The 26,024-nt window shown below is 40.4% G+C and overlaps 1 protein-coding gene across 1 annotated transcript in view; it reads left to right on the forward strand.

The window, feature by feature from the left end:
* The first annotated feature begins 3,846 nt into the window (after positions 1-3,846).
* Positions 3,847-26,024, forward strand: part of LOC136872372 (hemolymph lipopolysaccharide-binding protein) — a 40,240-nt gene continuing 18,062 nt past the window's right edge. Inside the window, exons 1-3 of the mRNA XM_067146183.2 lie at positions 3,847-3,961; positions 13,764-13,905; positions 17,672-17,822. Of these exons, the coding sequence (XP_067002284.2) occupies positions 13,774-13,905; positions 17,672-17,822 (283 nt within the window). The 5' untranslated portion in view covers positions 3,847-3,961; positions 13,764-13,773. The remainder of the gene's footprint in view (positions 3,962-13,763; positions 13,906-17,671; positions 17,823-26,024) is intronic.

The raw sequence follows: 26,024 nt of genomic DNA on the forward strand, positions 1-26,024 counted from the left end.
AAAGTTTGCTGATGTAAAAATTGGTATTTAGAATCTTCATTAAAAATAAAGAAACACGTATTTTTTTGTTTTCGGAAAATCGCAATAGGAGGAGTGAAAAAGGGTGAAAAATGGGTTGAATGCCTTTAATGAGGCTACTTATATTTCAGAACCTGAAAATATTACAGACCTGAAAATTGGTGTTTGGGATCTCCTTTAAAAATAAAGAAACACGTATTATTTTGTTTGTGGAAAATCCAATTAATGGGTGGGGGGGTGAAAAGTGGGTGATTTTTTAAAATGAGTGTATCTATATCTCAAAACTTTTAAAGTTTATAGATGTAAAAATTGGTATTTAGAATCTCCTTTAAAAATAAAGAAACACGTATTCTTTTGTTTTCGGAAAATCCCAATAGGAAGGGTGTAAAAGGGTGAAAAATGGGTTGAATGCCTTTAATGAGGCTACTTATATTTCAGAACCTGAAGATATTACAGACCTGAAAAGTGGTATTTTGGATCTACTTTAAAAGTAAAGAAACACGTATTTTTTCGTTTTTGGAAAATCCAAATATTGGGCGGTGAAAAGGGGGGGTGAATTTTTTAAAATGAGTGCGTCTACATCTTAAAACTTTAAAATTTACAGATGTAAAAATTGGTAGTTAGAATCTCCTCTAAAAATATTGGAACACGTATTTTTTGTTTCCTGTAAATCCTAATAGGAGGGGTGTAAAAGGGGTGAAAAATGGGTCGAATGCCTTTAATTGGGATACATATATCTCAGAAACGAAAGATATTACAGAACTGAAAATTTGTATATGGGATCTCCTTTAAAAATAAAGAAACACGTAATTCTTTGTTTTTGGGAAATCCAATTAATGGCGGTTAAACAGGAGTGACAAGTTGGGGTGAATTTTTTGAATATCTTGGAAACGTAAAATGTTACAGACGTAAAAAGTGGGTGTTTGGAATCTCCTGTAAATGTAAATAAACATAGGTGATTTGTTTTTGGAAACTCCACTTAAGGGGAACTCAAAAGGGGTGAAATTTTAAAATGAGAATTTTTACAGTATATCTAAAAAAAACTTAACATGTCACAGAAGTGAAGGTATTTTTTATCTCTATTAAACATAAGGAAACGTGTGTTTTTAGTTTTCGGAAATACCACTTGGGTGGAGGGGGTGGTAAAAGTGACTGAAAATGGTGTTGACTTCTTTTAATTAGGCTACTGATATCACAAAAATGAAGACGTTACAGACGTGAAATTTGATATTTGCAATCTGCTTTAAAAGTAAAGAAACACGTATTCTCGGAAAATCCAATGAAGGGGGGAGGGAGAAATTGAAAAATTAATAGGCTTAATTGTATGAGAATACATACATCTAATAAAAACTAAAGTTGTTACAGACGTGAAAATTCGTATTTGGATCTCCTTTAAAAACAAAGAAAAGCGCGTTTTGGTGGGGAAACAGTCTTGGAGGGCGGGAGTGTAAAGGATATGAATTCCTTTCATGAGGACACATAAATCAAAAACTGAAGAAGTTAGAGTCGTGATCATTGGTATTTAAGAAGATCCTTTACTATTAAAGAAACAAGTATTTTTTGCGGGAAAATTCACTTGGGAGGGGGGGAGTATTGTGATATGAAGTGCAGAAAGTAAATTATTTTTATTGGGATACTTATATCTCAAAACTCAAGGTAACAGACGTGAACATTGGTGTTTGGAATCTCCCTTAAACATGAAGAAACAAGCGTTCTTTTAATTTGGGGGCGGTGGGGTGTAGAAGGAGGTGAGACCAATTGATTTTACTGTTATTAATGTACTTATAAGGATCCTCCGTTGCTCAGGCGGCAGCGCGCCGGCCTCTCAGAGCTGGGTTCCGTGGTTCAAATCCCGGTCACTCCATGTGACATTCGTGCTGGACAAAACGGTGGCGGGACAGGTTTTCTCCGGATACTCCGGTTTTCCCTGTCATCAGCCATTCCAGCAACACATAATAATAATAATAATAATAATAATAATAATAATAATATTCATAATCATAATATTCCGGACCGTCGTCAAATGTGCGGACCGCGCTGGTAACGGCTCCAGGATGGGTAATGACTAAGAATGCAGTCCGGCCACGGGTTCAGTGCCACCAAGGCACCCAATATGACACCACGCCGGATCTCCTGAAGGATTTTATCCATATTAAAAATGATTATAGGAAAAGATGGCAAAGATTTACGGACCCATCTGACCGGGAGGAATACCTGAGCCTAGCCCGGGAAGTACGTAATCGATTGCTGGAAAGGAAGATTGAAAAATGGGAGGAAACGTGCCGTAAAATAATATAAAACCAGTCAGATCGGGAATTTTGCTGGATTCTCGCAGAAAACGAGTCAGATCGCGAATTTCGTCGGATTATATATCTAAAACAATAAGCATTCAATTATAAATTTCAGTATAATACCGTAGCGAAGCACGGGTATCTTGCTAGTTTTTAGAATAAACGAAGACGTGTGGGAACTATATCAGTCCCGTCTCAAAATCACAAAATTCTGAATCAGCACAGGCGATGTCTTGTTCTTGGGAAGAGCTGGGAAGTGCGTGTCTTGAAATCAGCAAGCAGACAGATTTTGAAACACATGTTATCCTTCAAGATGACAGAAGTGCTCCCCCTGTGAGTGGGGACACCCACGGTATCCCCTGCCTGTCTTAAGAGGCGACTAAAAGGGGCCTCAGGGGCTCTGTACTTTGGAGCGTGGGTTGGTGACCACGGTACACTTAGCTGAGTCCTGACATTGCTTCCACTTACTTTTGCCAGGCTCCTCACTTTCATCTACCCTATCCGACCTCCTTTGGTCAACTCTTGTTCTTTTCCGACCCCGACGGTATTAGAGCACTCGAGGCCTAGGGAGTCTTTCATTTTCACGTCCTTCGTGGTCCTTGTCTCCCTTTGGCCGATACCTTCATTTTTCTAAATGTCGGATCCCTTCCATTTTTTATTAGTGTTATATGGAGGATGGTTGCCTAGTTGTACTTCCTCTTAAAACAATAATCCCCACCACCACTGACAGAAGTGCGGATTTTAACGTACCGGTATGTAAAATTAAAAAAAAATCGAGTTCACTGCAAAGTTCAAACATATTATTTTTCTATTGAGGTATTGAAAAGTGGTACAGCTAACTTCAGAAGTAAGGACAATACATTGCCTATCAAATTATCAACTCACGTCAATGTTAGAAAAGTGGGAATGTTAAGAAACATGAAATATTTCTATTCATCTTCTGAGGAGGCAAAACTGTTCTATTCGGCAGTGTTGCAAGGTTGCTCAGAGGGAAGTGAGGACAATAATGATGCTGAGTATCCGTGAGTCATTCTACTAATTTTCAATGTGTAGTTATACATAATACGTGAAATATGACCTTTGAAAATAATTGTGTTACCTTTTGTTCCTATAGATGTTGAATTTTGTAGAAAATCCACAATTTTCAACCCTATTTTCTACTGTTGTTAATAATTATTTTGAGAAGTGCGTTATAGTATTAACTTTTGTCTTAATGCTCTATTACAAGTGAATTTTCAGTTTTTATATAATTTTTCGGAAGATAATCAGTATAATTTGTTTCCTAAAAAGTTTACTTTTTGTTGTTGTTGAGTTTTGCAAAATACGGTCCTCAATTAAAACCTACACATGAGGATGGAAGGACTTCTTCTCCTGTTAGTAAAACTGACTAGATCATCAAGGCTTAACAGAACTAAACCTTGGAGTAAAGCCAATAGAAGGTCGAAGTTCAATCCATCGCAATATGCGTGTGATAAGCGTGAAGCTATGCCAGCGGCTTTAGAGTCCGCGGGGATCCTTTTGGCTCGCTTATCCTGTATATATAGACAATGCCTGGTAAAGACGGTATGCAACATCAAGAACAACTCCATCTACGTCATTCTTTATATAAGATTTGTTCAGCTTAACTACACCTGAAGGAACGAAGATAAAAAGTGCGTAGACATCCAAATACTATATTCCCATATGGAAGAGAGATTTTATTACATTTATGTATTCATATGTGTTATTTTAATTTATTAAGACATAAACATATTTTATACGCTTGAAATGTACTGCCATTAAGGGTAAGACAAGTAGAGGAAGACTAAGGCAGCGATGATAAGACTGAGTGTTTAGTGATGTAACGATAATATTCTGCAGTTTGCTTTGCACGTAGGTTTTATGGCGACAATGGGATAAGAAAGGGCTAGGACTGGGTAGGAATTAGCCGTGGCCTTAATTAAGGTACAGTCCCAGCATTTTTCTGGTGTGAAAATGGAAAACCACGGAAAACGTTCTCCAGGGCTGCCGACATTGGGGCTCGAACCCACTATCTCCCGGATGCAAGCTCTCAGCTGCGCGCCCCTAACCGCACGGCCAACTCGCTCGGTGTGCCACGGTAATAAATGTGGAGCCAAATAAGGCCATAGCGGAAGTTTCAAACACTTCTGTAAAGGAGTTTGGATGCGCTTAGTTATTTCACAGAGACTTACGGACTGCATGTCTATAAAGACGAATGAATAAGAATCAATATGTCATATGGTAGTTTGTAGACAGCTATTGTTCTGGAGTTCAATGGTCAGGATTTCAATGTAGTTTGTGTATGCCATGTTTATTTATTTATTTATTTATTTATTTATTTATTTATTTATTTATTTTAAAATAAATAACGACTAAATTTCCAGGAAGGTATTCTTAAGTTAGTAAGGGTCATGTTCTTGATAGGGTGCGGGTTCGATTCGGGGCTCTGCCACGAAATTTGAAAAGTGGTACGAGGGCTGGAACGGGGTCCACTTAACCTCGGGAGGTCAACTGAGTAGAGGTGGGTTCGATTCCCACTTCAGCCATCCTGGAAGTGGTTTTCCGTGGTTCCCACTCCTCCTCCAGGCAAATGGGGGAATGGTACCTAACTTAAGGCCACGACGCTTCCTTCCCACTTCCTTGTCTATCCCTTCCAATCTTCCCATCCCTCTTCCCCTCTTCAGCATAGCAGGTGAGGCCACCTGGGCGAGGTGCTGGTCTTTCTCCCCAGTTGTATCTCCCGATCCAGAGTCTGAAGCTCCAGGACACTGCCTTTGAGGCGGTAGAGGTGGGATCCCTCGCTGTGTTCGAGGGAAAAACCGACCCTGAAGGGTAAACAGATTAAGAAGAAGAAGAATGAAATGGTAGTTTAGGGGAAGGCCTAAAATTTAATTCTCAAATATTTTTATTATTAGTGGTCCTATCGATAAACACTACATAAGTTATAGAGAATTAAATTTCCGATCATTTATGTCTTATACATTTTACCATACCGATAATAATAACACACATATTCATGAATTTGTACTTTTGTTGCTAAGTCCATACAAATACAGTAGAGACAATACGCGACACTTCCGGATTTAGCCTTGTTAAAATGGGAGACAATTCGCAAGTGGCGCTCCTAGTGGCGAGACCTGAAAATTAGCGCTAAATTCAAATATAAATCGAAATGCACGTACGGAAATGGATAAATAAATTACTTCTAGAAAGAAAGTGTTACTAAGATATTGACTTCAAAGTTGCTAAAGCAGTAAATTTATTTGACAGGTTATTATTTAAAGACTGAAATTAGACATATAACCAAGATGTGAAATGGACTGCTGTGAAAGGGCTTGATCTTTCATTTATGCATTACTTTTGTAGCTTTAGTATTCCTACCTGAAATTTCATGGCTAGATTTGTCTTTTTCTCATTTCAAAGCATTGTGTCATCACATTAAGACACTTGTCAATAAAAATATCGGCACATTCCTTACACTCATGATTCATTGAATTCATATTTAAGAGCTGGACAATTTTCATTTTAACTTGAAGCCTACTAACAGAAAGAAACTCTATAAATTTACCCTCAAGAACATTCAAAATTTCCCTATAAGCAATACTTGCCATTACATTAGGGTAAAGCATATTTGCATCATCATATTACTTCAACAAAATATGTACATTTCTTAAATCACCCATATTTCCTTCAGTGCTTGACAACGCATTATGGCATTCCAAATGGGGTAACTTGGAACACAACCAGCCACACACATATGCATATGCATTTTCTTGAATTAAATCAAAACCCACAGATCACACTTACAACAACACATCGGTATTGAAGGTTAACTGCTGCACTGTACAATAAAATAAGATTGTATTTTAAACCAGTTAAAATAAGGATCGCGCAGGTCAGAAATGTTGGAAGTACTATACAAATCTCTTTGTAACTGGAAGAATATCTATTCAAACACAATATTTACTTACATTTTATTGTCACGAGGGAAACGGAAGAAAGACCGCCAATCCATCTGCACTTCATAGTCATTGCAGCCAAACACATCCCCCTGTGGGTGGGGGCAGTAGAATGACACCCACGGTATCCTCTGCCTGTCGTAAGAGGCGACTAAAAGGGCCCCAGGGGCTCTGAACTTTGGAGCGTGGGTTGGCGACCACGGGGCCCTTAGCTGAGTCCTGGCATTGTTTCCACTTACTGGTGCCAGGCTCCTCACTTTCATCTATCCTATCCGACCTCCCTTGGTCAACTCTTGTTCTTTTCCGACCCCGACGCTATTAGGTTTGCGAGGGCTAGGGAGTCTTTCATTTTCACGCCCTTCGTGGCCCTTGTCTTTCTTTGACCGATATCTTCATTTTTCGAAGTGTCGGATCCCTTCCCTTTTGCCCTCTGATTAGTGTTATATAGAGGATGGTTGCCTAGTTGTACTTCCTCTTAAAACAATAATCACCACCACCACCAGCCAAACACACCATATATCTTTCCACTCATATCGAGAGGAGATATAAAGGAATGACACACACTACTATTTACTTATGTCAACTTAATGCAAAAGCATAAATAACGCCAAAAACTTCACAAACAAGTACACATGCTCTTATGACAGAATCAGTAACTCCCAGGTCACTCCACTAGACAGAGCTCTAATCGCTGTCCCTCGATATCTCGCAGAGTGTCACGTATTGTCTCTACTGTATTTGGTCCACATCAACGTCGAGCCAGGAGAAAATGGGTTAACAGAATTTAATGAAAATCAGTATATAGAGTCGGGGAATAAGAAACTATAGTCTAAGCTATAAACAATTTTATTCACCCTGGATAAAATTGTAGTTTAGGGGAAGGCGCCTAAAATTTAATTGATAAATACAATACCTATGTTATTGGTCCTATCGAAACGTACTACAAAATAAAATTTATAGATAACACAATTTCCGATCATTTATGTTTTATTCAGTTTTACCGTACCGACTATGACAAGAGTGGTATTTCAGAGTCGGAAGAAAACTAAATGTGAAGGTCTACAACATCGAAAGCGCATAACATTGAGCAACAGTAACATTACATTGATCATTGTTTGTTGTGATGTTCTTTGTCTGTTATGCTGCCACTCAATTCCGATAGATGGGATTACTGCTGCGTACCTAGTTTAATAGCGTGACTGAATATTGGCTGGAAATGGCTAGGGAGTTAGAAAACTTTCTTCTTTAGCATTTCATTCCTCTGGTTTATACATTTTCTGGTACTGCTGGTACGTAACAGACTGGTTCATCATAGTATTCGAGCTATTCGATCCCTACTCTGACGCGCTGTTTTGAATGAGCAGTGTGCACATCCATCGCCCTCTACTATGACTGCGCTAATACGCCTTCTCATTCGCCCAGTCACACATGTAAACGAGCGAACACGGCGTAGTTACAAGTTCAGGCGCTAGGAGCGCTGAGAAGCTGGCATTAGTCTGCTTGACGAGACACACTCAGTGATCATTGCTAATAGTGCTGGTGTAATTTGAGCCAGTGTTTTCCTTATTTGGCTTGTTTCTTTGGTCGTGAACCGTTTTAATGTTTATGTTCATAATATTATTTACTACATTACTGTGTGCCTTAATGTAAGATGAAAAGTAGATCGGCAAGTGGGATTTGGTTTCATGAATTTACTTTCAGTGAATAACGTCATCAATGGCTAAATGTTACTTCAAAACAGAATTTCTCGTCGAATTTCAATTCAAGATCATCGAAACGATATGTTTGGCACACCGAATAAATCCACACTTTCATGCTACGTAGGAGATATAAACTGCGAGACTGGAATAACACTCTCAGTAAAGGAGCGCCTCTTAGCAGAAAGTCAGCGCCTAAATGAAGCAGAGAGATTGTGTTTGTTGGTAGTCCATCGAACAGCAGTTGTTATATGACAAGAAACTCGACACCTTCTTTCAACAGCAAGACGCTTCATTCCATGTTGAGCGAATAAATACTACTCAAGATGATTGTCGTGCAAGCGAAAGTAGAAATCGAATTACCCTAGTCAATAACCTTTTCTGTTTTATAATTTTTGCTGTGACTACAAAATAAAGGTTACAGCAGCATTTTTCTTGTTTAGGAGGCTTTTAGGTACAGAGCTATATATTAACACTCAAAACAATAAAGGAATTCGAAGCTTGAGTTTTTTTCGTGTTGCGCATTGTGAGTGACAATCGTAAGACTAATGTTAGCAGGATAAGAAGAATGTCTTCTTCAAAACACATTCAACCGAAGATCTGTTATCCTGTTGATAGTGAAATGCCTCTTGGTTTTGACAAATGGCACATGCTGAAAAGTAAGAAATCCCCCCACACAAAAAATGCCTATGTTTGATGTTTCTCAGGATATAAATGGTGATTTTATCAAGAAACTGTATCAGATGCAATCAAATTAAACTGTGAAACAGGTTCATTTTTCTTACATGCAAAAACATCGAGCCGCCTAAGTTTAAGAAAATGAATGTGCTGCGCCCGAAAGATATTTTCGCGACTGAAGTAATAACAGCCTTATAATATTTAAAAGACCATTCGTATACATATATTCACGATTTTTAATGCAGGTACCACTGTCAAATACAAGTTATCGATAAAAAATTGATTCGACATACGTGTCCGTAGCACAAATGTAGCAACATTGCAGCCGGACAAGATGCTTGATGCTTTTGACAAGACCAAGGTGCTCAACAGTGCTAATGGACTTGATTTATAAAAGAGATTAAAACAGCAGGCTGCAGTGCCCATCTGATTTGCCACTGTGGATTTTGAAAGTTATTCATGATTTTGTATTGAAAGCACAACCATTTGTGCATAAAAATCCTCTTGCATCTATGAGTGTGACTATTTAGTGCCTGTGTTGCGTGATTTTCCTCACTTCAGTTGTTCTGAAATCGGACATTCATAGTTATTGAGTGAAGTTATTTTTCATTTTGCTAGTTGCTTTACGTCGCACCAACGCAGATAGGTCTTATGGCAACGATGGGACAGGAAAGGCCTAGGAATGGGAAGGAAGCGGCCGTGCCCTTAATTAAGGTACAGCCCCAGCATTTGCCTGGTGTTACAATCGGAAACCACGGAAAACCATCTTGAGGACTGCCGACAGTGGGGTTCGAACCCACTTTCTCCCGGATGCGAGCTCGCAGCTGTGCGTTCCTAACAGCTCGGCCAACTCGCCCGGAAGCGAAGTTATTTGCGAGCGTGCTATTCCTGTATTCTTAAATAACATAGCCACATAAATAACAGAGATCTTTGAAAGATTTGAACGCGAGAACGCGAAACACTTCAACAGAAAATTGTGTGAATATAATTCTCTACAGTATTTACTACCAACCGTTAACATTATTTTGTACAGCTTTTCCGCTGCGGAGGGGTACGTTCTTCTCTGAATTTCTTTATTAAGGTGTAAGGTGTGATTCATACATGTTTTTTGAGTGATTGGCTATATATTTGAACAGAAATATACTAAACACTTAACGTGTGCTGTAATGAACAATCGTGTTTTAATGCCAGGGAAGCAGCGCTCGGTGGTAGAAATGGGAACTAGGCCCATATCGCTCATATTGCTGTATTGGGAAGGCGTATTAGCGCAGTCATAGCAGAGGGCGATGGCACATCTAAGGCAGAGGCTTGGTAGTAGTAGGTATGACCTGGTCTAGAATTACAATTTAGGCCTATTCCAAATGATAGCATCACAATTTACTAAATAACTCAAAATTTAACCCTGAAAAGAGTCGTTTATTAAGAAAAACTTCTTCCTCTTCACTATTATTAAATTCCACATTCATTTTATTCCAAATTAGCAGTGAAGAGGGGGTTTCTGCTCTGGCTTGGAGGAAAAATTGCCTCCAAGTCAGATAGATTATTCCGCCGACAGTGTAGTGAATTGAGATTTTGCGACTCATCGGGTACTCCTAGGAAACAGATTAGTAAAAGGGCACATCGTTTTTGCCCAGGGACTCTCCACTATTTGAACCCCGCTCCCCCCCCACCGAAAAAAGACGAAACATGTTCACCGATCACGGCTGTCTGCGGCTTTGGCTGGAACTTTGGACTGTTAGATCGGCAGCATAGTACTGTTCGTTAAAAGTGGGAAAATGCGTGGTTTTTCATTTGATCGAGTATTTCATATGAAAGCATTGCTTTTAATCGCGCTATTCCAAAAGACGCCATTGTAATAACCTATGTTCATTTCAGATGGGAAAAACCACCAAGACAGTCTTTCTGAGGATGTAAAAAGGCAAGTGGAGAGTGAGTGTCTGCCATTATAATGAAAACTTCCTAACCTGATTGTGACTGATGCCGGCCCCGTGACGTAGGGGTAACGTGCCTGCCTCTTACCCGGAGGCCCCGGGTTCGATTCCCTTCCAGGTCAGAGATTTTTACGTATACCGGAGGGCTGGTTTGGGTCCACTCCGCCTACGTGATCAGAAGTGAGGAGCTATCTGACGGTGAGATAGGGGCCCCGGTATAGAAAGCCAAGAGCTGTAGTGCCATGGGGTTTGGATTGTGACTGATGGTAGGCAAGCAGGCCTACCGTTACAATGATAATTCCCTAAACCAGTCTTCAAATGAGAAAAGTTGTTTGGTGAATTCCCCATCGCGTTTCTAGGGTAACGTTAAGAGCTATACAATTTAAGACAATCTTGCTCACAACGTGTACAATACCTAACCTAGAATTCTGTATACAATGTAGAAGTTCGTAGCGAAGCACGGGTACATCAACTAGTAGTCTATATACGTAAAATAATATGTCCTGAGTGACTGACTCACCATCGCCGAGCCAAAACTACTGGACATGAAGAAGAGAAACTTTGGGGATTCATTTATATTCCGGAGTAGGTGCTTTTAAGGGATGATTTTGGGATATTCCGTCGCTAAGGGGGTAAAAAGGGGGGTTAAATGTTAAAATGAGTCTATCTGTATCTCAAAAACTTGCCAGTTTACAGACGTAAAAACTGGTATTTGAATTTCCTTTGAAAATCAAGAGAGCCATATATATATTTTTGTTTTCGGAAAATGTGCTTAAGGGAGCTGAAAAAAGTGAAAAAGGGGAGTGAAGTTTTAAAGTGAGTATATCTATAGTACATCTCAAAAACATAACATGTTACAGACGTGAAAATTTATGTTTGGAATCACCTTTTAAAATAAAGAAACACTTATTATTTGTTTTTGGAAAATCCACTTAACGGCGGTTGGGGGGGGGGGGGGGGGAGTGAAAAATATTGAATTCATTTTATGAGGAAACTTATATCTAGAAAACCTGATGATGTTACAGACGTGAAAATTGGTATTTGGAATCTCCTGTAAAAAATATTTTGTTTTCGGAAAATCCATTTAAGGTGGAGGAGGGGTGAGAAGAAATAAAAACGGGGATGAATTCTATTTATGAGCATACTTATATCTCAAAAACTTAAGATTTACCAGACGTGAACGTTGCCTCCGTGACACAGGTGGCAGCGCGCCGGCCTCTCACAGCTGGCTTCCGTGGCTCAAAACCCGGTCACTCCATGTGAGATTTGTGTTGGACAAAGCGGAGGCGAGTCAGATTTTTCTCCGGGTACTCCGGTTTTCCCAGTCATATTTCATTCCAGCAACACTGTCCAATGACTCCAATATCATTTCATTTCATCTGTCATTCATTAATCACTGCCCCAGAGGAGTGCGACAGGCATTGGCACCCGTCACAATTCCTATCCTCGCCGCTAGATGGGGGCTTCACTCATTCCATTCCTGACCGGTGAAGGACTGGAAACAGGGTGTCGATTTTCATATATTACTTATAAAATTCCATACCCTCATTCTATTTTTGAGTGATTCTATAACGCAATATGCTGGAATCATTCCCTTGTTTGAGAGCATCCGTCGCTCAGGTAGCAGCGCATCGGCCTCTCACCGCTCGGTTCCGTGGTTCAAATCCCGGTCACTCCATGTGAGATTTGTACTGGAAAAAGGGGAGGCGGGACAGGTTTTTCTCCGGGTACTCCGGTTTTCCCTGTCATCTTTCATTCCAGTAACACTCTCCACTATCATTTCATTCCATCTGTCAGTCATTCATCATTGCCCCAGAGGAGTGTGTCAGGCCTGGGCAGCTGGCATAATTCACATCCTCGCCGCAAGATGGAGTCTCATTCATTCCATCCCTGACCCGGTCACTGACTATAAAACAGGTTGTAGGTTTTCATTCATTCCCTTGTTTTCTTTTTGAATTATTTCGAACACACTTCTCCGTATTCTCCCATCCACTACACTACACAGTCGCTCGCCTGAGTCCAGTCCATCATACAGCATTCTTGTTCAGTGGATAAGTCGTAAAATTTAGATGTTGTGCGTAGCTTTACTTACCTTGGATCATAAGTTAATTCCAAGAACAATGTTAGTTCTTAAATCCAGAAACTTATACTGTCTGCTAACAAGTGCTATCATGGTGCTATCTGAAATCTAAGCTGTTGTTCAGGGAAACTGAAGTCCTAATGTATAAAGCTTTATTAAAGCCTATATTCCGCATGGTGCTGAGACCTAGACACTCTCAAAATCTGATGAAAGACAGCTTGGTATATTTGAAAGAAAGATTTTGAGGCAAATTTTTGGGCCAGTGGAGGAAAACGGTGTCTGGAGAAGAGGATAGAATGATGATTGTATAATTTATATAACGAACCAAACATTGTGAATTGCGTAAAGAACAGAAGCTTATAGTACTACGTGCTAATGGCAGAATGATAAAGAAGATATTTAATGCAATGCCAGAAGGAACAAGGAAATTTGGAAGACTAAAGCTAAGGGCGGAAGAAGGGGTTGAGAGAGTATGTAAAGATAGCCTAATTGAAATCAAGAATTGGAGGAGATCTGCACTTAACCAGAAAGAATGGGGGAATCTTCTTCAGAAGGCCAAGGCCCACAGAGGGCTGTCGTGCCAGTGATGATGATAATGATGATGATGATGATAATGATGGATACTCTTTCCTCGTCAGAACGAAGTATATGGAAGTGTCTTACCTGACATGCACCTAACTTCAACAATGAAATCGTCTATACCTCTTCCAGTCCCTTCTTGGTTTAGGGAATTCTAAAAAGGCGTAGCCCTAGTTAACTGAATGGTACCGAGCTCAATAGCTGCAGTCACTTAAGTGCTGCCAGTATCCAGTATTCTGGAGATTGTGGGTTCGAAACCCTCTGTCGCCAGCCCTAAAGATGGTTTTCCATGGTTTTCCATTTTCATACCAGGCAAATACTCGGACTGTAACTTAATTAGGGCCACAGCTGCTTCCTTCCCACTCCTAGCCCTTTCCTATCCTATCGTCGCCATAAGACCTATCTGTGTCAGTGTGACCTAAAACAACTTGTTTATAAAAAAGAATGGTAGACGCATTTCTAACATAATTAATACCTGTAGCTTTATCTCAGACAAAGGTTGTAATACTATGTCATTGCTTTTATCGCAGGGTAGTGAGAATGACGTTACTGCATCCATTTTTGCTGTCCGTCTGTCTGGCAGCCACACTTGCGAACCAATGTGATCGATCTGCAGATGTTAGCTTCAGTGTTTCCAGTAGAAAGAATTTGACGGGACACAGACTTATCACGGTAAGTTTTTCTGTGTTTGTACTCTTATTTTTACATCTTCTCCATTATTACAATCACTGTTCTGAGAGCGTCCACAACTTTGCTAGTGATGTTGGAGGTTAAAAAGGTCTACCCAGCACGCCCAACATGAGAAAAACAAAGTAAGCTTTTAGTTTCGCGTAACTGTAGATATTGTTACCACAGGCATGTGTCCCTAATTTTACATTTAATATTTGCCACCGAGACGTGCTTTTCATTTTTAAATTGTCACGTCCATTGGCGGGGATTCGAGCTGCGACTACCTTCGTGAGCAGCTAGCCACTATGCCACTCGGCTATAACACCCAACGCCAAACTAGAAAATCTGCACGTTCTCGTTAAGTGGGGGTTCAAGATGGAGGGTGGGAGGCATCTGCCATGTGTAGGTAACTGCGTGTTATTGTGTTATGCGTGTTATGTATGGTGTGTGAGTTGCAGGAATGCTGGGGACAGCACAGACCTCCAGCTCTGGGGCCATTGGAATTAACCAATGAAGGTTAAATTCGCCGACCCGGCCGGGAATCGAACCCGAGACCCTGTGAACCCAAGGCCAGTACGCTGACCATTCAGTCAACGAGTTGGACAAGATGGAGGATGGTTAAATATTATGGTCACCTATCTCCGAACATCATTCGCGGAGATAAGTGTCCCCTTGGATAAATAAAAATGATATTTATAGCTAGGAAATAAGTCTCTTGAAGGCAAGCCGCAAGATTTCATTTAGAATTATCTACAAAAAACTGAAGGCAATATGTGAAGTTCCATTTTATCTTTCTTTCTTTCTTTCTTTCTTTCTTTCTTTCTTTCTTTCTTTCTTTCTTTCTTTCTTTCTATCTTCTTTTTTTAAATACGTTTGATTTTTTTCCTCGGACTCAGCGAGAGATCCCATCTCTACCGTCTCATGGGCAGTGTACTGGAGCGTGGGGTCGGGGATACAGCTGGGAAGAAGGACCAGTACCTCGCCCAGGCGCCCTTGCCTGCTGTGCTGAACAGGGGCCCTGTACTTGGGGGGGGGGGCGGGGGAGATTGGAAGGGATGGGCAAGGAAGAGGCAAAGAAGTGGCCATGGTCTTAAGCTAGGTACCATCCCGGAATTTACCTGGAGGAGAAGTGGGAAAGCACGGAAAACCACTTCCAGGATGGCTAAGATGGGAATCGAACCCACCTCTACTCAGTTGACCTCCCGAGGGTGAGTGCACCCCGCTCCAGCTCTCGTACCACTTTTCAAATTTCGTGGTATAGCCGGGAATGCAACCCGGGCAGCTAATCACACTAACCACTGCACCACAGAGACGGACCCATTTTATCTGATGGAAAATTATCTTAGAAAAGACAGTCCTGTACGGATGTTATATTTTAAATTCTATTGTATTTCTAGTGAAACGAATAGAGTTCAACCGAAGACGCTACTTAATTTATTCGGTAAGAGTTTGCGTGCACATTAGATCCAGCAGTAATTGAATCTGAAGGTCTATTCTCATTCTATAGGACAAAATGTTAGCGATTACAAATATTCACCCTTATTTTCATATAGGCTACTTACTGTATAATGTGCACTGTGCGTGGACAACCATCATGCTGATACTACTTGCTCCTCCTAGTCTGGAGTGATTTGTGGAAGTTGGTTTGTTAGGAGGTTCAGATGCTTTTGAGAATCAGGTGTTCCACCTAACGAAGCCAAGGGAGTTTGTTTATGAACCAAGAGTGCATGTTTCCGATATTTACTTGGCCATGATCTGTAAAATGTTGCCTCATCACTAAACAAGTTGCATGATAAATCTGGTTGATCTTGTCCTAAGCAAAAGTTAACATGCAGCACCTTGATGGAGGGAGACATGGGACATCACTTTCTAAAGCCGCGCTGACAATGAGTGCCTAAGACGGTTGAGGTGCTCGCCTTCTGATCCCAAATTTGGTAGGTTCGAGCCTGGCTCCGTCGGGTGGTATTTGAAGGGGTCCGCCTCGTGTCGGTAGATTCACTGGCACGTAGAAGAACTCCTTTGGGACAAAATTCCGACACCTCGGCGTGTCCGAAACCGTAAAAGTAGTTGGTGGGACGTAAAGCAAATAACATTATTATTATTTACTTTCTAAACGGATGGAACGGATAGGTGGTTTGTGACTTACCGATACCGGTGTCTCTTTCGAGCTCCTCTGTCGGCCTGTAGTGATTGTAAGTCAGGTGTGCATGATTGTGTGTATGTATTACCAGTTGTTTGGTTATGAACAGTTGTGTGTGGGTGCGTGGTCGCCCATCCAGTAGGTGACCACGCCCAATATTGCTTATCAACAGTTGTGTATTGTTGTAATTTCATATTTTCTGTATGTGTGTGTATTGAAAGTTGTGTGTGTTTGTGTGCATTGGTATGCGTGTGACCAGGTCGTTTGCATCATTCAGTGTTTGCTGACGGCAGCTACGAGTGTGTCGGCTGTGGTAGACTTGGTGGTCATTCATCCAGGAGTTAACCACGCCCGGTTTGCAAGTATGCAGTGGGTGTTTACCGACGTCGTATTAGCAGTGACTCACACTGAATGTTAACTTTTAGTGTGGATGTACGGTGTTAAATTTTGAAAAACAGCATAGTAATTGGGCAGTTGGTTTGCGGTGCACCTACCTCGGTTTCCGTGTGTTCCAGTGCTTTTAATTAGGAAGTGAGGACTGTTTCATGGTTGCTTGACGGGATTTATTGATGGGTGGGTTTGTAGGTTATGATTAGCTGTCTGTTGGGCATGGGGGGGGGGGGGGGTGAGGGGGCTGACTTTGGGCCGACAGTAGTCTAAACAGGAGTATATTAAGGAGAGTGGAGGTGTTTTGGTTGGGCTGGTTTGTGTACTCTTGGGCGAAATGACTGGAGTTCGAGGGTGGCAGGATATTCAGGCTTAACAATGGGGGAGGTTTTGGGTGCGGGTGTAGGTGTTGTAGGTATAGTGTCCTTTAATTGCCTTTTTAATGAAAGGGCAACCAGAGAATGAGGCGGCATGACTGCCGTGGGAGTTTGCGCAACTCGCCTGGTCCTTCGGCACCTTACAATCAGGGTGACGGTGCGGGCCGCCACACCTATTGCAGCGGGTGGGTTCGGAGCACGTAGCTGCTGAATTATTTAGATTCAGGCAATTCGAGCATTGTGTGATTAGTGCTGGGATGTGGGAGGTGCGGGTTCGAGTCTCTGTTGGTATGGTGTTATGTGTTGGTGTCTTCTTACACTTGAGAGCAGGTTTTTTACGTCTCCTCTCGGCCTGGGTGTATTTGGACTGTGTTTCCGTGCCCGGTTGAGAGACTAATGGGGTCTCGGTTCTGGGTTCGGTTTCTGGTTGAGTGGAGATGGAGCATATGTGGGGAGTGTCTGTGTATTGGTGGATGCCCGTGCCCGGTTGCGAGATTAATGGGGTCTCGGTCCCTGGTTCGCGTGCGGGGGGGGGAGTGTCTGTGTTTGGTTGAGGTTGTATGCTCATGCCCTTTGTGAGACGGATGGGATCTCAGTCCCGGGTTCGGGATAAGGTTTGGGGGAGAGAGGGGATGTGAGTGGAATGTCAGTGTTTTGTGTCAGTGTGTCGTCTGTCTGTATTGCTGTGTGTTCTTGGTTTTTGTGTGTTTGTGTGTACTTGGTGGATTGGCTGCGCGAAATTTGAAAACGGTACGAGGGCCGGAACGGGGTCCCCTCAGCCTCGGGAGGTCAACTTAATTATCATGTAACTGCATTTGATTTCCTTAAGCATCTTTATACACCAATGAAATATTTTTTGTTATAGGCAGAGGTGCGGTCTGAGGAAGCGGTTACCCTGGCAGTGGACCAGTTGAAAGAAAAATGTGGAACTACGAGTGCTGTAATCCTCCGCGCATCGGCAATCAGCAACGACTCCTCTACATTACCGATCATCCCCAGCGCACTAGGACCTAGAGGTAACAGCTTTCAATAGCAGGGCCCCAGGGGCTCTGAACTTTGGGAGGGTGGGTTGGTGATCACGTGGTCCTCATCTGGGTCCTGGCATTGTTTCCACTTACTTGTGCCAGGCTCCTAACTTTCATCTATTCTAGCCGACCTTCTTTGGTCAACTCTTCTTCTTTTCCGACCCCGACGCTATCAGGTTTCCGAGGGCTGGGGAGTCTTTCATTTTCACACCCTTCGTTGCCCTTGTCTTTTTCTTCTCTCTGATTAGTGTTACATAGAGGATGGTTGGCTAGTTGTACTTCCTCTTAAAACAGTAATCCTTTCAATAGTAGGTTTCTCTTTTCGAATGTACATTGTTGTCCAGAATACATTTCAAACTATTTCCAACATAAGAACTAACGTTACGAAAAATCTTCGAATCACTCTTAAGTAGTAATAATAATAATAATAATAATAATAATAATAATAATAATAATAATAATAATAATAATAATAATAATAATAATCATTGTACCGGGAGGTACACCTCAACGCCACGCATTTAAAATTAGCGCCTAAATGAACCCCTCTATCGAACTAAAGTCAAAACTAATACAACTGGAACTTAGAACTTTAATCAGAAGATGTCACCACCGAAATATTAAGTAATTTTGTTATTGTGAAGTTTCCTAAACTGACTGAATTTCTCATTGTTTGTTTGTTCTACATCAAGAAGTTTGGACATTTTTCTACAGATGGCACTACTAAAACTATGATCATGCACCCTGGTATGAGGTGAAGAACTTATAATTTAAAGAAGTTTTGTATTCCTAGGTTTTCCATAACTGATCTATGTTCATTTATTTTTGGGTTGGCAATACTTCCTTTTTATTTCCGCCAGTTTTGAATCTAGCCAATCACTAATTTCTGTAATTAATTTTCCACCTATCATAGGCTTCCTGTTCGATTTTGTGTGTTACTTTTGAACTCAACCAATAAAATTGAGAGGGTGTGGCTGGTTTAGTCTTAAATGATCTCGAACCTTCCCTGAGGGTTTATAAACTGCGGCTTTTTACGTTTCTTGGCCAATTGATCGTCGTCTATCTGAGTGTGTGTGTTAAGCAGGAGGCGGACGGCCTCTTTCGTCGGTAGCTAGAACATCTACAAGGTAATGGCCACATAACTTTATTCTTTCTTGCAACCTCCGCAGTTTAATCCGAGGGAAAGGTCGCGTCTTTAACTATGTAACCTACTTTTCTAAAATGTAATTCATCTTTCGGCTAATGTAAAAACTTCGTTAACCCTTTAATTGTAAATCGGGGATAGAGTGTGAATTACCCTCTCGAGCTCTCCTTCATCTTGGTTTGAGGTGACTAGGTTTTATAACTGTTTTTCATTAAGGTGGTAAAGTAATTTCTATACTTGTCACCTCAGTAGTTTGGGAATAACCCCTGTTTCTACGGCCTAGAGCCCTTTAGGACTTTTAGTGTTCATTATCTTGGAACGCAGTGTGTTTGGGCTAGTTATCTAACCTATTCTTTTTCCATGAAGGTCCAGTAGGTTTGGTATTAAATACCCCTGTAAAGTAAGTTCAATTTATAATGGTGGTTTGGGAGGCAAGAGATTGATGTAAGGTTGTCTTGAGTAGGCAGTAAGGAACTGAGAGCCGGTTCGCTCTTTTTCAAAGTTTTTGTAAGATTAACGAGTGCCTCTGGAAGGCTCGAAATTGTATGTTGGGGAACGAGTGGTTCTGTGAATTAAGGGATTTCTGCCCTTGAAGAAATTTGTGCTCTTTTGTAAATTTGAGCTGGGAGCTCAGGAATTTTTGAAGCGAGGGGCTTGAAGCCCAGGATTTGTAAAGTTCTCTAACCTTGTATTTTCCTTGACTGTTCTGAAGATTGTCATTGTACCTGATGTGTTATTGTTGTGAAAAATTGTTCTAAAAGAAATATAACCTTTGTTAAAGTTTTAAATCAATTCTTGATATCGTAGTTAGACCCATTCAAGCCCGCACATTCTTTAACCTCTTTCTTCTCCACGGGTAACCCCGTAATAATAATAATAATAATAATAATAATAATAATAATAATAATAATAATAATAATAATAATAATAATAATAATAATAATAATAATTTTTCTTTCTTTCTTTCTTTCTTTCTTTCTTTCTTTCTTTCTTTCTTTCCTTCTTTCTTTCTTTCTTTCTTTCTTAATCCGTTTACCCTCCAGGGTTGGTTTTTCCCTCGGACTCAGCGAGGCTACCCACCTCTACCGCCGCAAAGGCAGTGTCCTGGAGCGTGAGATTTTGGATCGAGGGATACAAGTCGGCAGGAGGACCGGTACCTCGCCCAGGCGGCCTTACCTGCTATGCTGAACAGGGGCCTTGTGAGGGGATGAGAAGTTTGAAAGGGATAGATAATGAAGAGTGAAGGAAGCGGCTGTGGCCTTACATAAGGCACCATCCCGGGATTTGCCTGAAGGAGAAGTGAGAAATTACGGAAAACCACCTCGAGGATGGCTGAAGTAGGAGTCAAACTCCCCTCTACTTAGCTGACCTGCGGAGGCTGAGCGGAGCACGTTCCAATCCTCGTACCATTTTTCACATTTCGTCTCAGAGCCGGGAATCTAACTCGGACTTTCGGGGGTGGCAGCTAATCACATTAACCACTTCACTACAGAGACGAATAATAATAATAATAATAATAATAATAATAATAATAATAATAATAATAATAATAATAATAATAATAATAATAATAATAATGCTTACTTTCAGAACTTTAAATTCAGAGCTATTATTAAATAATAATAAACGAATTGAAATTGTAAGTACATTTAAATATTTGGGTGAAAATCTCACTTGGAATTGCAATGAAAAACCATCAATAGAGAGCAGAATATATAAACTGAAGCAGGCACAACGGATAACTTGGCCTACTTACAAAAATAAATGTCTTTCGATTAATACTAAATTTAGGCATTATAACTCTGTTATTAAACCAGAAGCAACTTATGCTTGTGAAACATTATTTAAACTCAATACTAGATCAACAACAGAACGCTTACAACGAGTTGATCGAAGGATACTCAGGACGATCATAAACAAGAAACATCAGGTGGATGGACAGTGGAGATTGTTGCCGAATGAGGTTATCTATCGGGAAAGTGAGTCCGTCACAGACACGATGAGAAAAAGAAGAATTGCCTTTTTTTGTCATATATTTCGACTAAGTGATAACAGAGTTTTAAAACAATTATTTAATTACTTTTGGAATAGTAAATCAAAAAACAATTGGTTTAAAGTCTAAAGAGGCGAGAAAAGTATTTTGAAGAATAAATGCATCAGGCTTCCTCTGACCACTGTACAGAGGAAACAATATGTTATAACGGATGCGGAGAGGGCAGCCAGGTCAACCAGACTCAAGAATTTTTGGGAGAAGAAAAGGAAGACAAATTTGTTGTAGTCTGATTTAAGTGCTCCAATGTGGGCGTAAACTCTGTAAATAAATAAATAAATAAATAATAATAATAATAATAATAATAATAATAATAATAATAATAATAATAATAATAATAGTAATAGTAATAGTAATAATAATAATAATAATCCGGGAGATGGTGGGTTCTAACCCCAATGAAGATAGTTTTCCGTGATTTCCCATTTTCACACCAGGTAAATCTAGGTTTGTACCTAAATTAAGGCCACGGCCGCTTCTTTCCGATTCCTAAGCCTTTCCTATGCCACCGTCACCATAAGACCTACCTGTACCGAGCTCGCAAGCTGCAGTCGCGTAAGTGCGGGCAGTATCCAGTATTCAGGAGATAGTGGGTTCGAACCCCACTGCCGGCAGCCCTGAAGATGGTTTTCCGTGGTTTCCTATTTTCACACCAGGCAAATGCTGGGGCTGTACCTTAATGAAGGCCACGGCTGCTTCCTTCTCACTCCTAGCCCATTTCTATCCCATCGTCGCCATAAGACCTATCTGTGTCGGTGCGACGTTAAATAATAATAATAATAATAATAATAATAATAATAATAATAATAATAATAATAATAATAATAGGGCCGCGCTGGTGCAGTGGTTTAGCCTGGTTTAGCTACTCCACTCTGAACCAGATATCGAATTTGAAACTTACCGATTTCGGGAAGAATTTTCTTTAGGACCAGCATCTGGTGGCAGGAAGGTTATCGGTCATACAGTAATATCCCTGGCCTGGAATTAAAGCCAGCCTGAGTACTTCGCCCACCTCACCCAAACTTGGAAAAGTGATATTGAATATTATCGGTTGGGGATATGTGAAAGACTGCTCCACTGACTTTTCGTGAACACGTCGTGCGTTACAAGCCGGATTAGGGTGAAAGGCCGAGATCTAGTTGTTAGGCCTCTTTAAAATAATAATAATAATAATAATAGTATTATAATTGTTATTATTTGTTTTTGTTATTTTGAATTGAGCCTCTATGGACTGCGTGTTAACAGTGTCTGTATCTTGTTCGTCTGCCGGCTTTGACATCTTGCCAGTATCTCTTGAGCCTATCGATCAGCGCTTTCTTTCGCTCCTGTGGTGAAGGGCCCCACCATCTTCTGGGTTCTTCTCCACCATAAAACCCTGATAGGTTTTCACCGTCATTCTGAAACTAACGCTGTCATTGGTTTTATCCTCCGTAATGCACACCTCTTCTCAGATCTTTCTCACACTCTTGGAACCATCTCAACTTGGATGCCTTTGCTTTTAGAAAATTCCAGATTTTCTTTGTGAGCCGGTCATTAGGCCTATTCATACGAAAGATGTGCCCATAAAACAACAATCTTCTCTTTGTAATTGTTCTTATTATTGGTTCCATCTTGCAGTATAGTTCTTTATAGGATTTCAGTCGAACCTGCCCGTCAACCCATCTGCTGTCCAAGATCTTTCGCAGCAGCCTGCGCTCTGTTCTAAGTAGCTGATTGACTTGCCCTTTTCGATTCTTGCACAGAGTCTCTGAAGCCACGGACCACGGCCGACTTGATGTGTCGCTCTAGCTAGGAGCGCAACGAGGGATCCAGTCGGCCGTGCACAGACGCACAAGAGAGTTTCGGTCACAGTGACTCTATATGTACAGTGTGGCCAACGCGTGCTTCATTCTGATTGGCTCCGCCATGTTTTAGCCAAATGTCCCGTCAGCTGATTTAAATGTATGTATTCAGCACAGGATAGGATTACTCTTTATGTAATTTCAGCGAAGTACAGGCTACCTGTTTTGACCTTAATACACCGAAAATATGTTCTTATTAAACACGGAAGATTATTTAGTATTATTAATTAAGAAATGTGTGTGAATTTACTATTTACGTATTTCCGAGGTCTGAGTTTTGAAGAAAATTACGCCAGGCTGTTATGCTTATGGTTGCAGAAACAGATCAGGAAAGGTTTTTAAAACGAAATTAGGCAATTGCTTGTTTTCAGCACGTTATAAGACGCTCCCAACAACTAGAAGAGTTGTTTCATGCATTATAATGGTAACAATAATAACAAAATGTGTTAGTAATTTTATAGAGGCCAGGACAGTAAATTCATATTTCTGTGTTAATATTCGCCGTATCGAAAACCTGTACATAACGAAAGTTGTTTAGAATATAATTTCCGTCATTTTAAGTTTTGTGCGATTATATCGTGTAAGGAAAATAACAGAGATTTTCACGATTATATTATTTTTCACAAATTTTCAAGTATCCCCGAAAATATCTGTTTTAACTGAAAACTGTACTTAACAAAACATGCAAGAAAGGTCACTCCCGATCATTTACTGTAAGTCTCATTCATTTTCACCGTATGAGGTATTATGATTGATATATTCTCGAATTCAAACTTTTATGGCTATTCATCTCTTAAAGGACGTGATTATAAGTGCCGCCTAGCATCAAATTGAGAGTTCTCTTACATTATAATGATAACAATAATAGTCTGACTCTGTGGTTGAATGGTCAGCGTACTGCCCTTCGGTTCAGAATGTTCCGGTTTCGATTCCCGGTCGGGTGGGGCATTTTAATAGCTCAAGCTTGGGGACTAGGTGTTTTTGTTTGTCCCAACACTCTCCTCTTCATATTCAGACAACATGCCACACTGCAAATCACCACAGAAACACGCAATAGTGATTACATCCCTCCATATACGATTTGCGTCAGGAATAGCATCCGGCCGTTAAACAGGACCAAATCTACATGTGTGACGCAGTTCCTACCCACAACCCCACAGTTGTGGGAAGAGCGGTAGAAAAAGAAGCTATTGATAACAGTGATAACAATGCATTAGCAAAACCGATAGTAGCAAACAGAATGTTTAAAATACAGCAGATATCTACCAATACTAACCGAACCGGGGCACAGAATTAGTCGCACATCACGGAAATCGAACAGCAGGTGGTCGATAATTGAGTCCTGAATACCAGTGCACTGGGACCAGGAAAACTGCTTGTTTTCACCGAGCAACAAGTAGTATTTTCCAAACGATAGGTATGTTGTATAGTGATACTAATATTTAATTCCTCGTTGCGGGGATCAAACCGTAGCCATCATTAAAGAAGCACTATACACAACCCGGGGACCACGGCAGTTGCTTGTTTTCGTCACTAAAGAGTAGCAGGTTTTCGCTATTATTTCTATTAGTACCACGAGTAAAATGGTACAGTATATTACGTTAACTTATATTACGTTAACATAAATATGGAGCTAGGTAACACAATTTTGTCTACCCATTGGTTAACTAGTCATATTATTTTCTATCTTCTGCGCGTGTTCAGATTATATACATACCGATAAGTCATATATAAAAAAGTACATTTCTCTGTATAGTTTTATGATACTGAGTTGTATATTCTGATATGTAAAACCATGTAACCTGATATATGGTAATGTTATAATTTTTTTTTAAATTTGAATGACCGGGCGAGTTGGCCGTGCAGTTAGGGGCGCGCAGATGTGAGTTTGCATCCGGGAGATAGTGGATTCGAACCCTACTGTCGGCAGCCCTGAAGATGGTTTTCCGTAGTTTCCCATTTTTACACCAGGCAAATGTTGAGGCTGTACCTTAATTAAGGCAGCGGTCGCTTCCTTCTCATTCCTAGGCCTTTCCTGTCCCATCGTCGCCATAAGACCTATCTGTGTCGGTGCGACGTAAAACAAATAGCAAAAATGTAACTGACTTTACAGTCATCACATACATTATTCAAGACAATGACTATACTATATTATGCCATATGTATTATAATATAAATGTTATGATTGGCCTAGATACTAACACAGAATTTCTAACCTCTTCAATAATTGTGACTTGTAGGCCTAAACCTCGTATAACTCTAAATTTTGAAGTCTTACGTCTGAATATAACAAATACTGATAGGCCATACATACAGGATAAGCAAAATAAATAACATCTTAAAACATTGACCTACTCTATTCTTTATTGAAATAATAATATCACTCTCCTTCATCTATCAGCTGATTGAGCACTTGGCTAAAACATGGCGGCTGGACTAGCCTTGGCCACACTGTACATATATAGTCACAGTAGTTTCGGTTTACTCGGTCTGCCATCTAGTGGGCCTAGAGTAAACCAGAACGTTGATCACTCGCTGCGCTCCTAGCTAGCAAATACAGTAGAGACAATACGCGACACTTACGGATTTTGCCTTGTTAAAATGGGAGACAATTCGACGGTGGCGCTCCAGTGTCTTGACCTGAAAGGTCGCGCTAAATTCAAATATCAATGGAAATGCATATACGAAAATGGATAAATAAATTACGTCTAGAACGAAAGTGTTATTGAGATATTAACTTCGAAGTTGCTAAAGCAATTCTGGATAAATTAATGAAGAATTATTTAAAAGGTTGTTATTTAAAGACTGAAATTATACATATAAACAAGATGTGAAATGGACTGCTGTGTTATGTGTTGATCTTTCATTTATGCATTACTCTCTTTTCCTTTAGCATTCCTGCCTGAACTTTTACGGTTAAATTTGTCTTTTTTCTCTTTAAAAAACATTGTATCACCACATTAAGACACTTGCCAATAAAAATATCGGCACATTCCTTACACACATGATGCAATGAATTACCATTTAAAAGCTGTACTATTTTCCTCTTAACATGAAGCCTAATAACAGAAAGAAAATCTATAAAATCCTGGCTTTACTCCGAGAAGAGGGATAAAAGAAAGAAAAGAATGAAAATGTTGTCGATTGTGATGCTTTGA

The sequence above is a fragment of the Anabrus simplex genome, chromosome 4, assembly GCF_040414725.1.
Source record: "Anabrus simplex isolate iqAnaSimp1 chromosome 4, ASM4041472v1, whole genome shotgun sequence".
NCBI classification, from domain to species: Eukaryota; Metazoa; Arthropoda; class Insecta; order Orthoptera; family Tettigoniidae; genus Anabrus; species Anabrus simplex.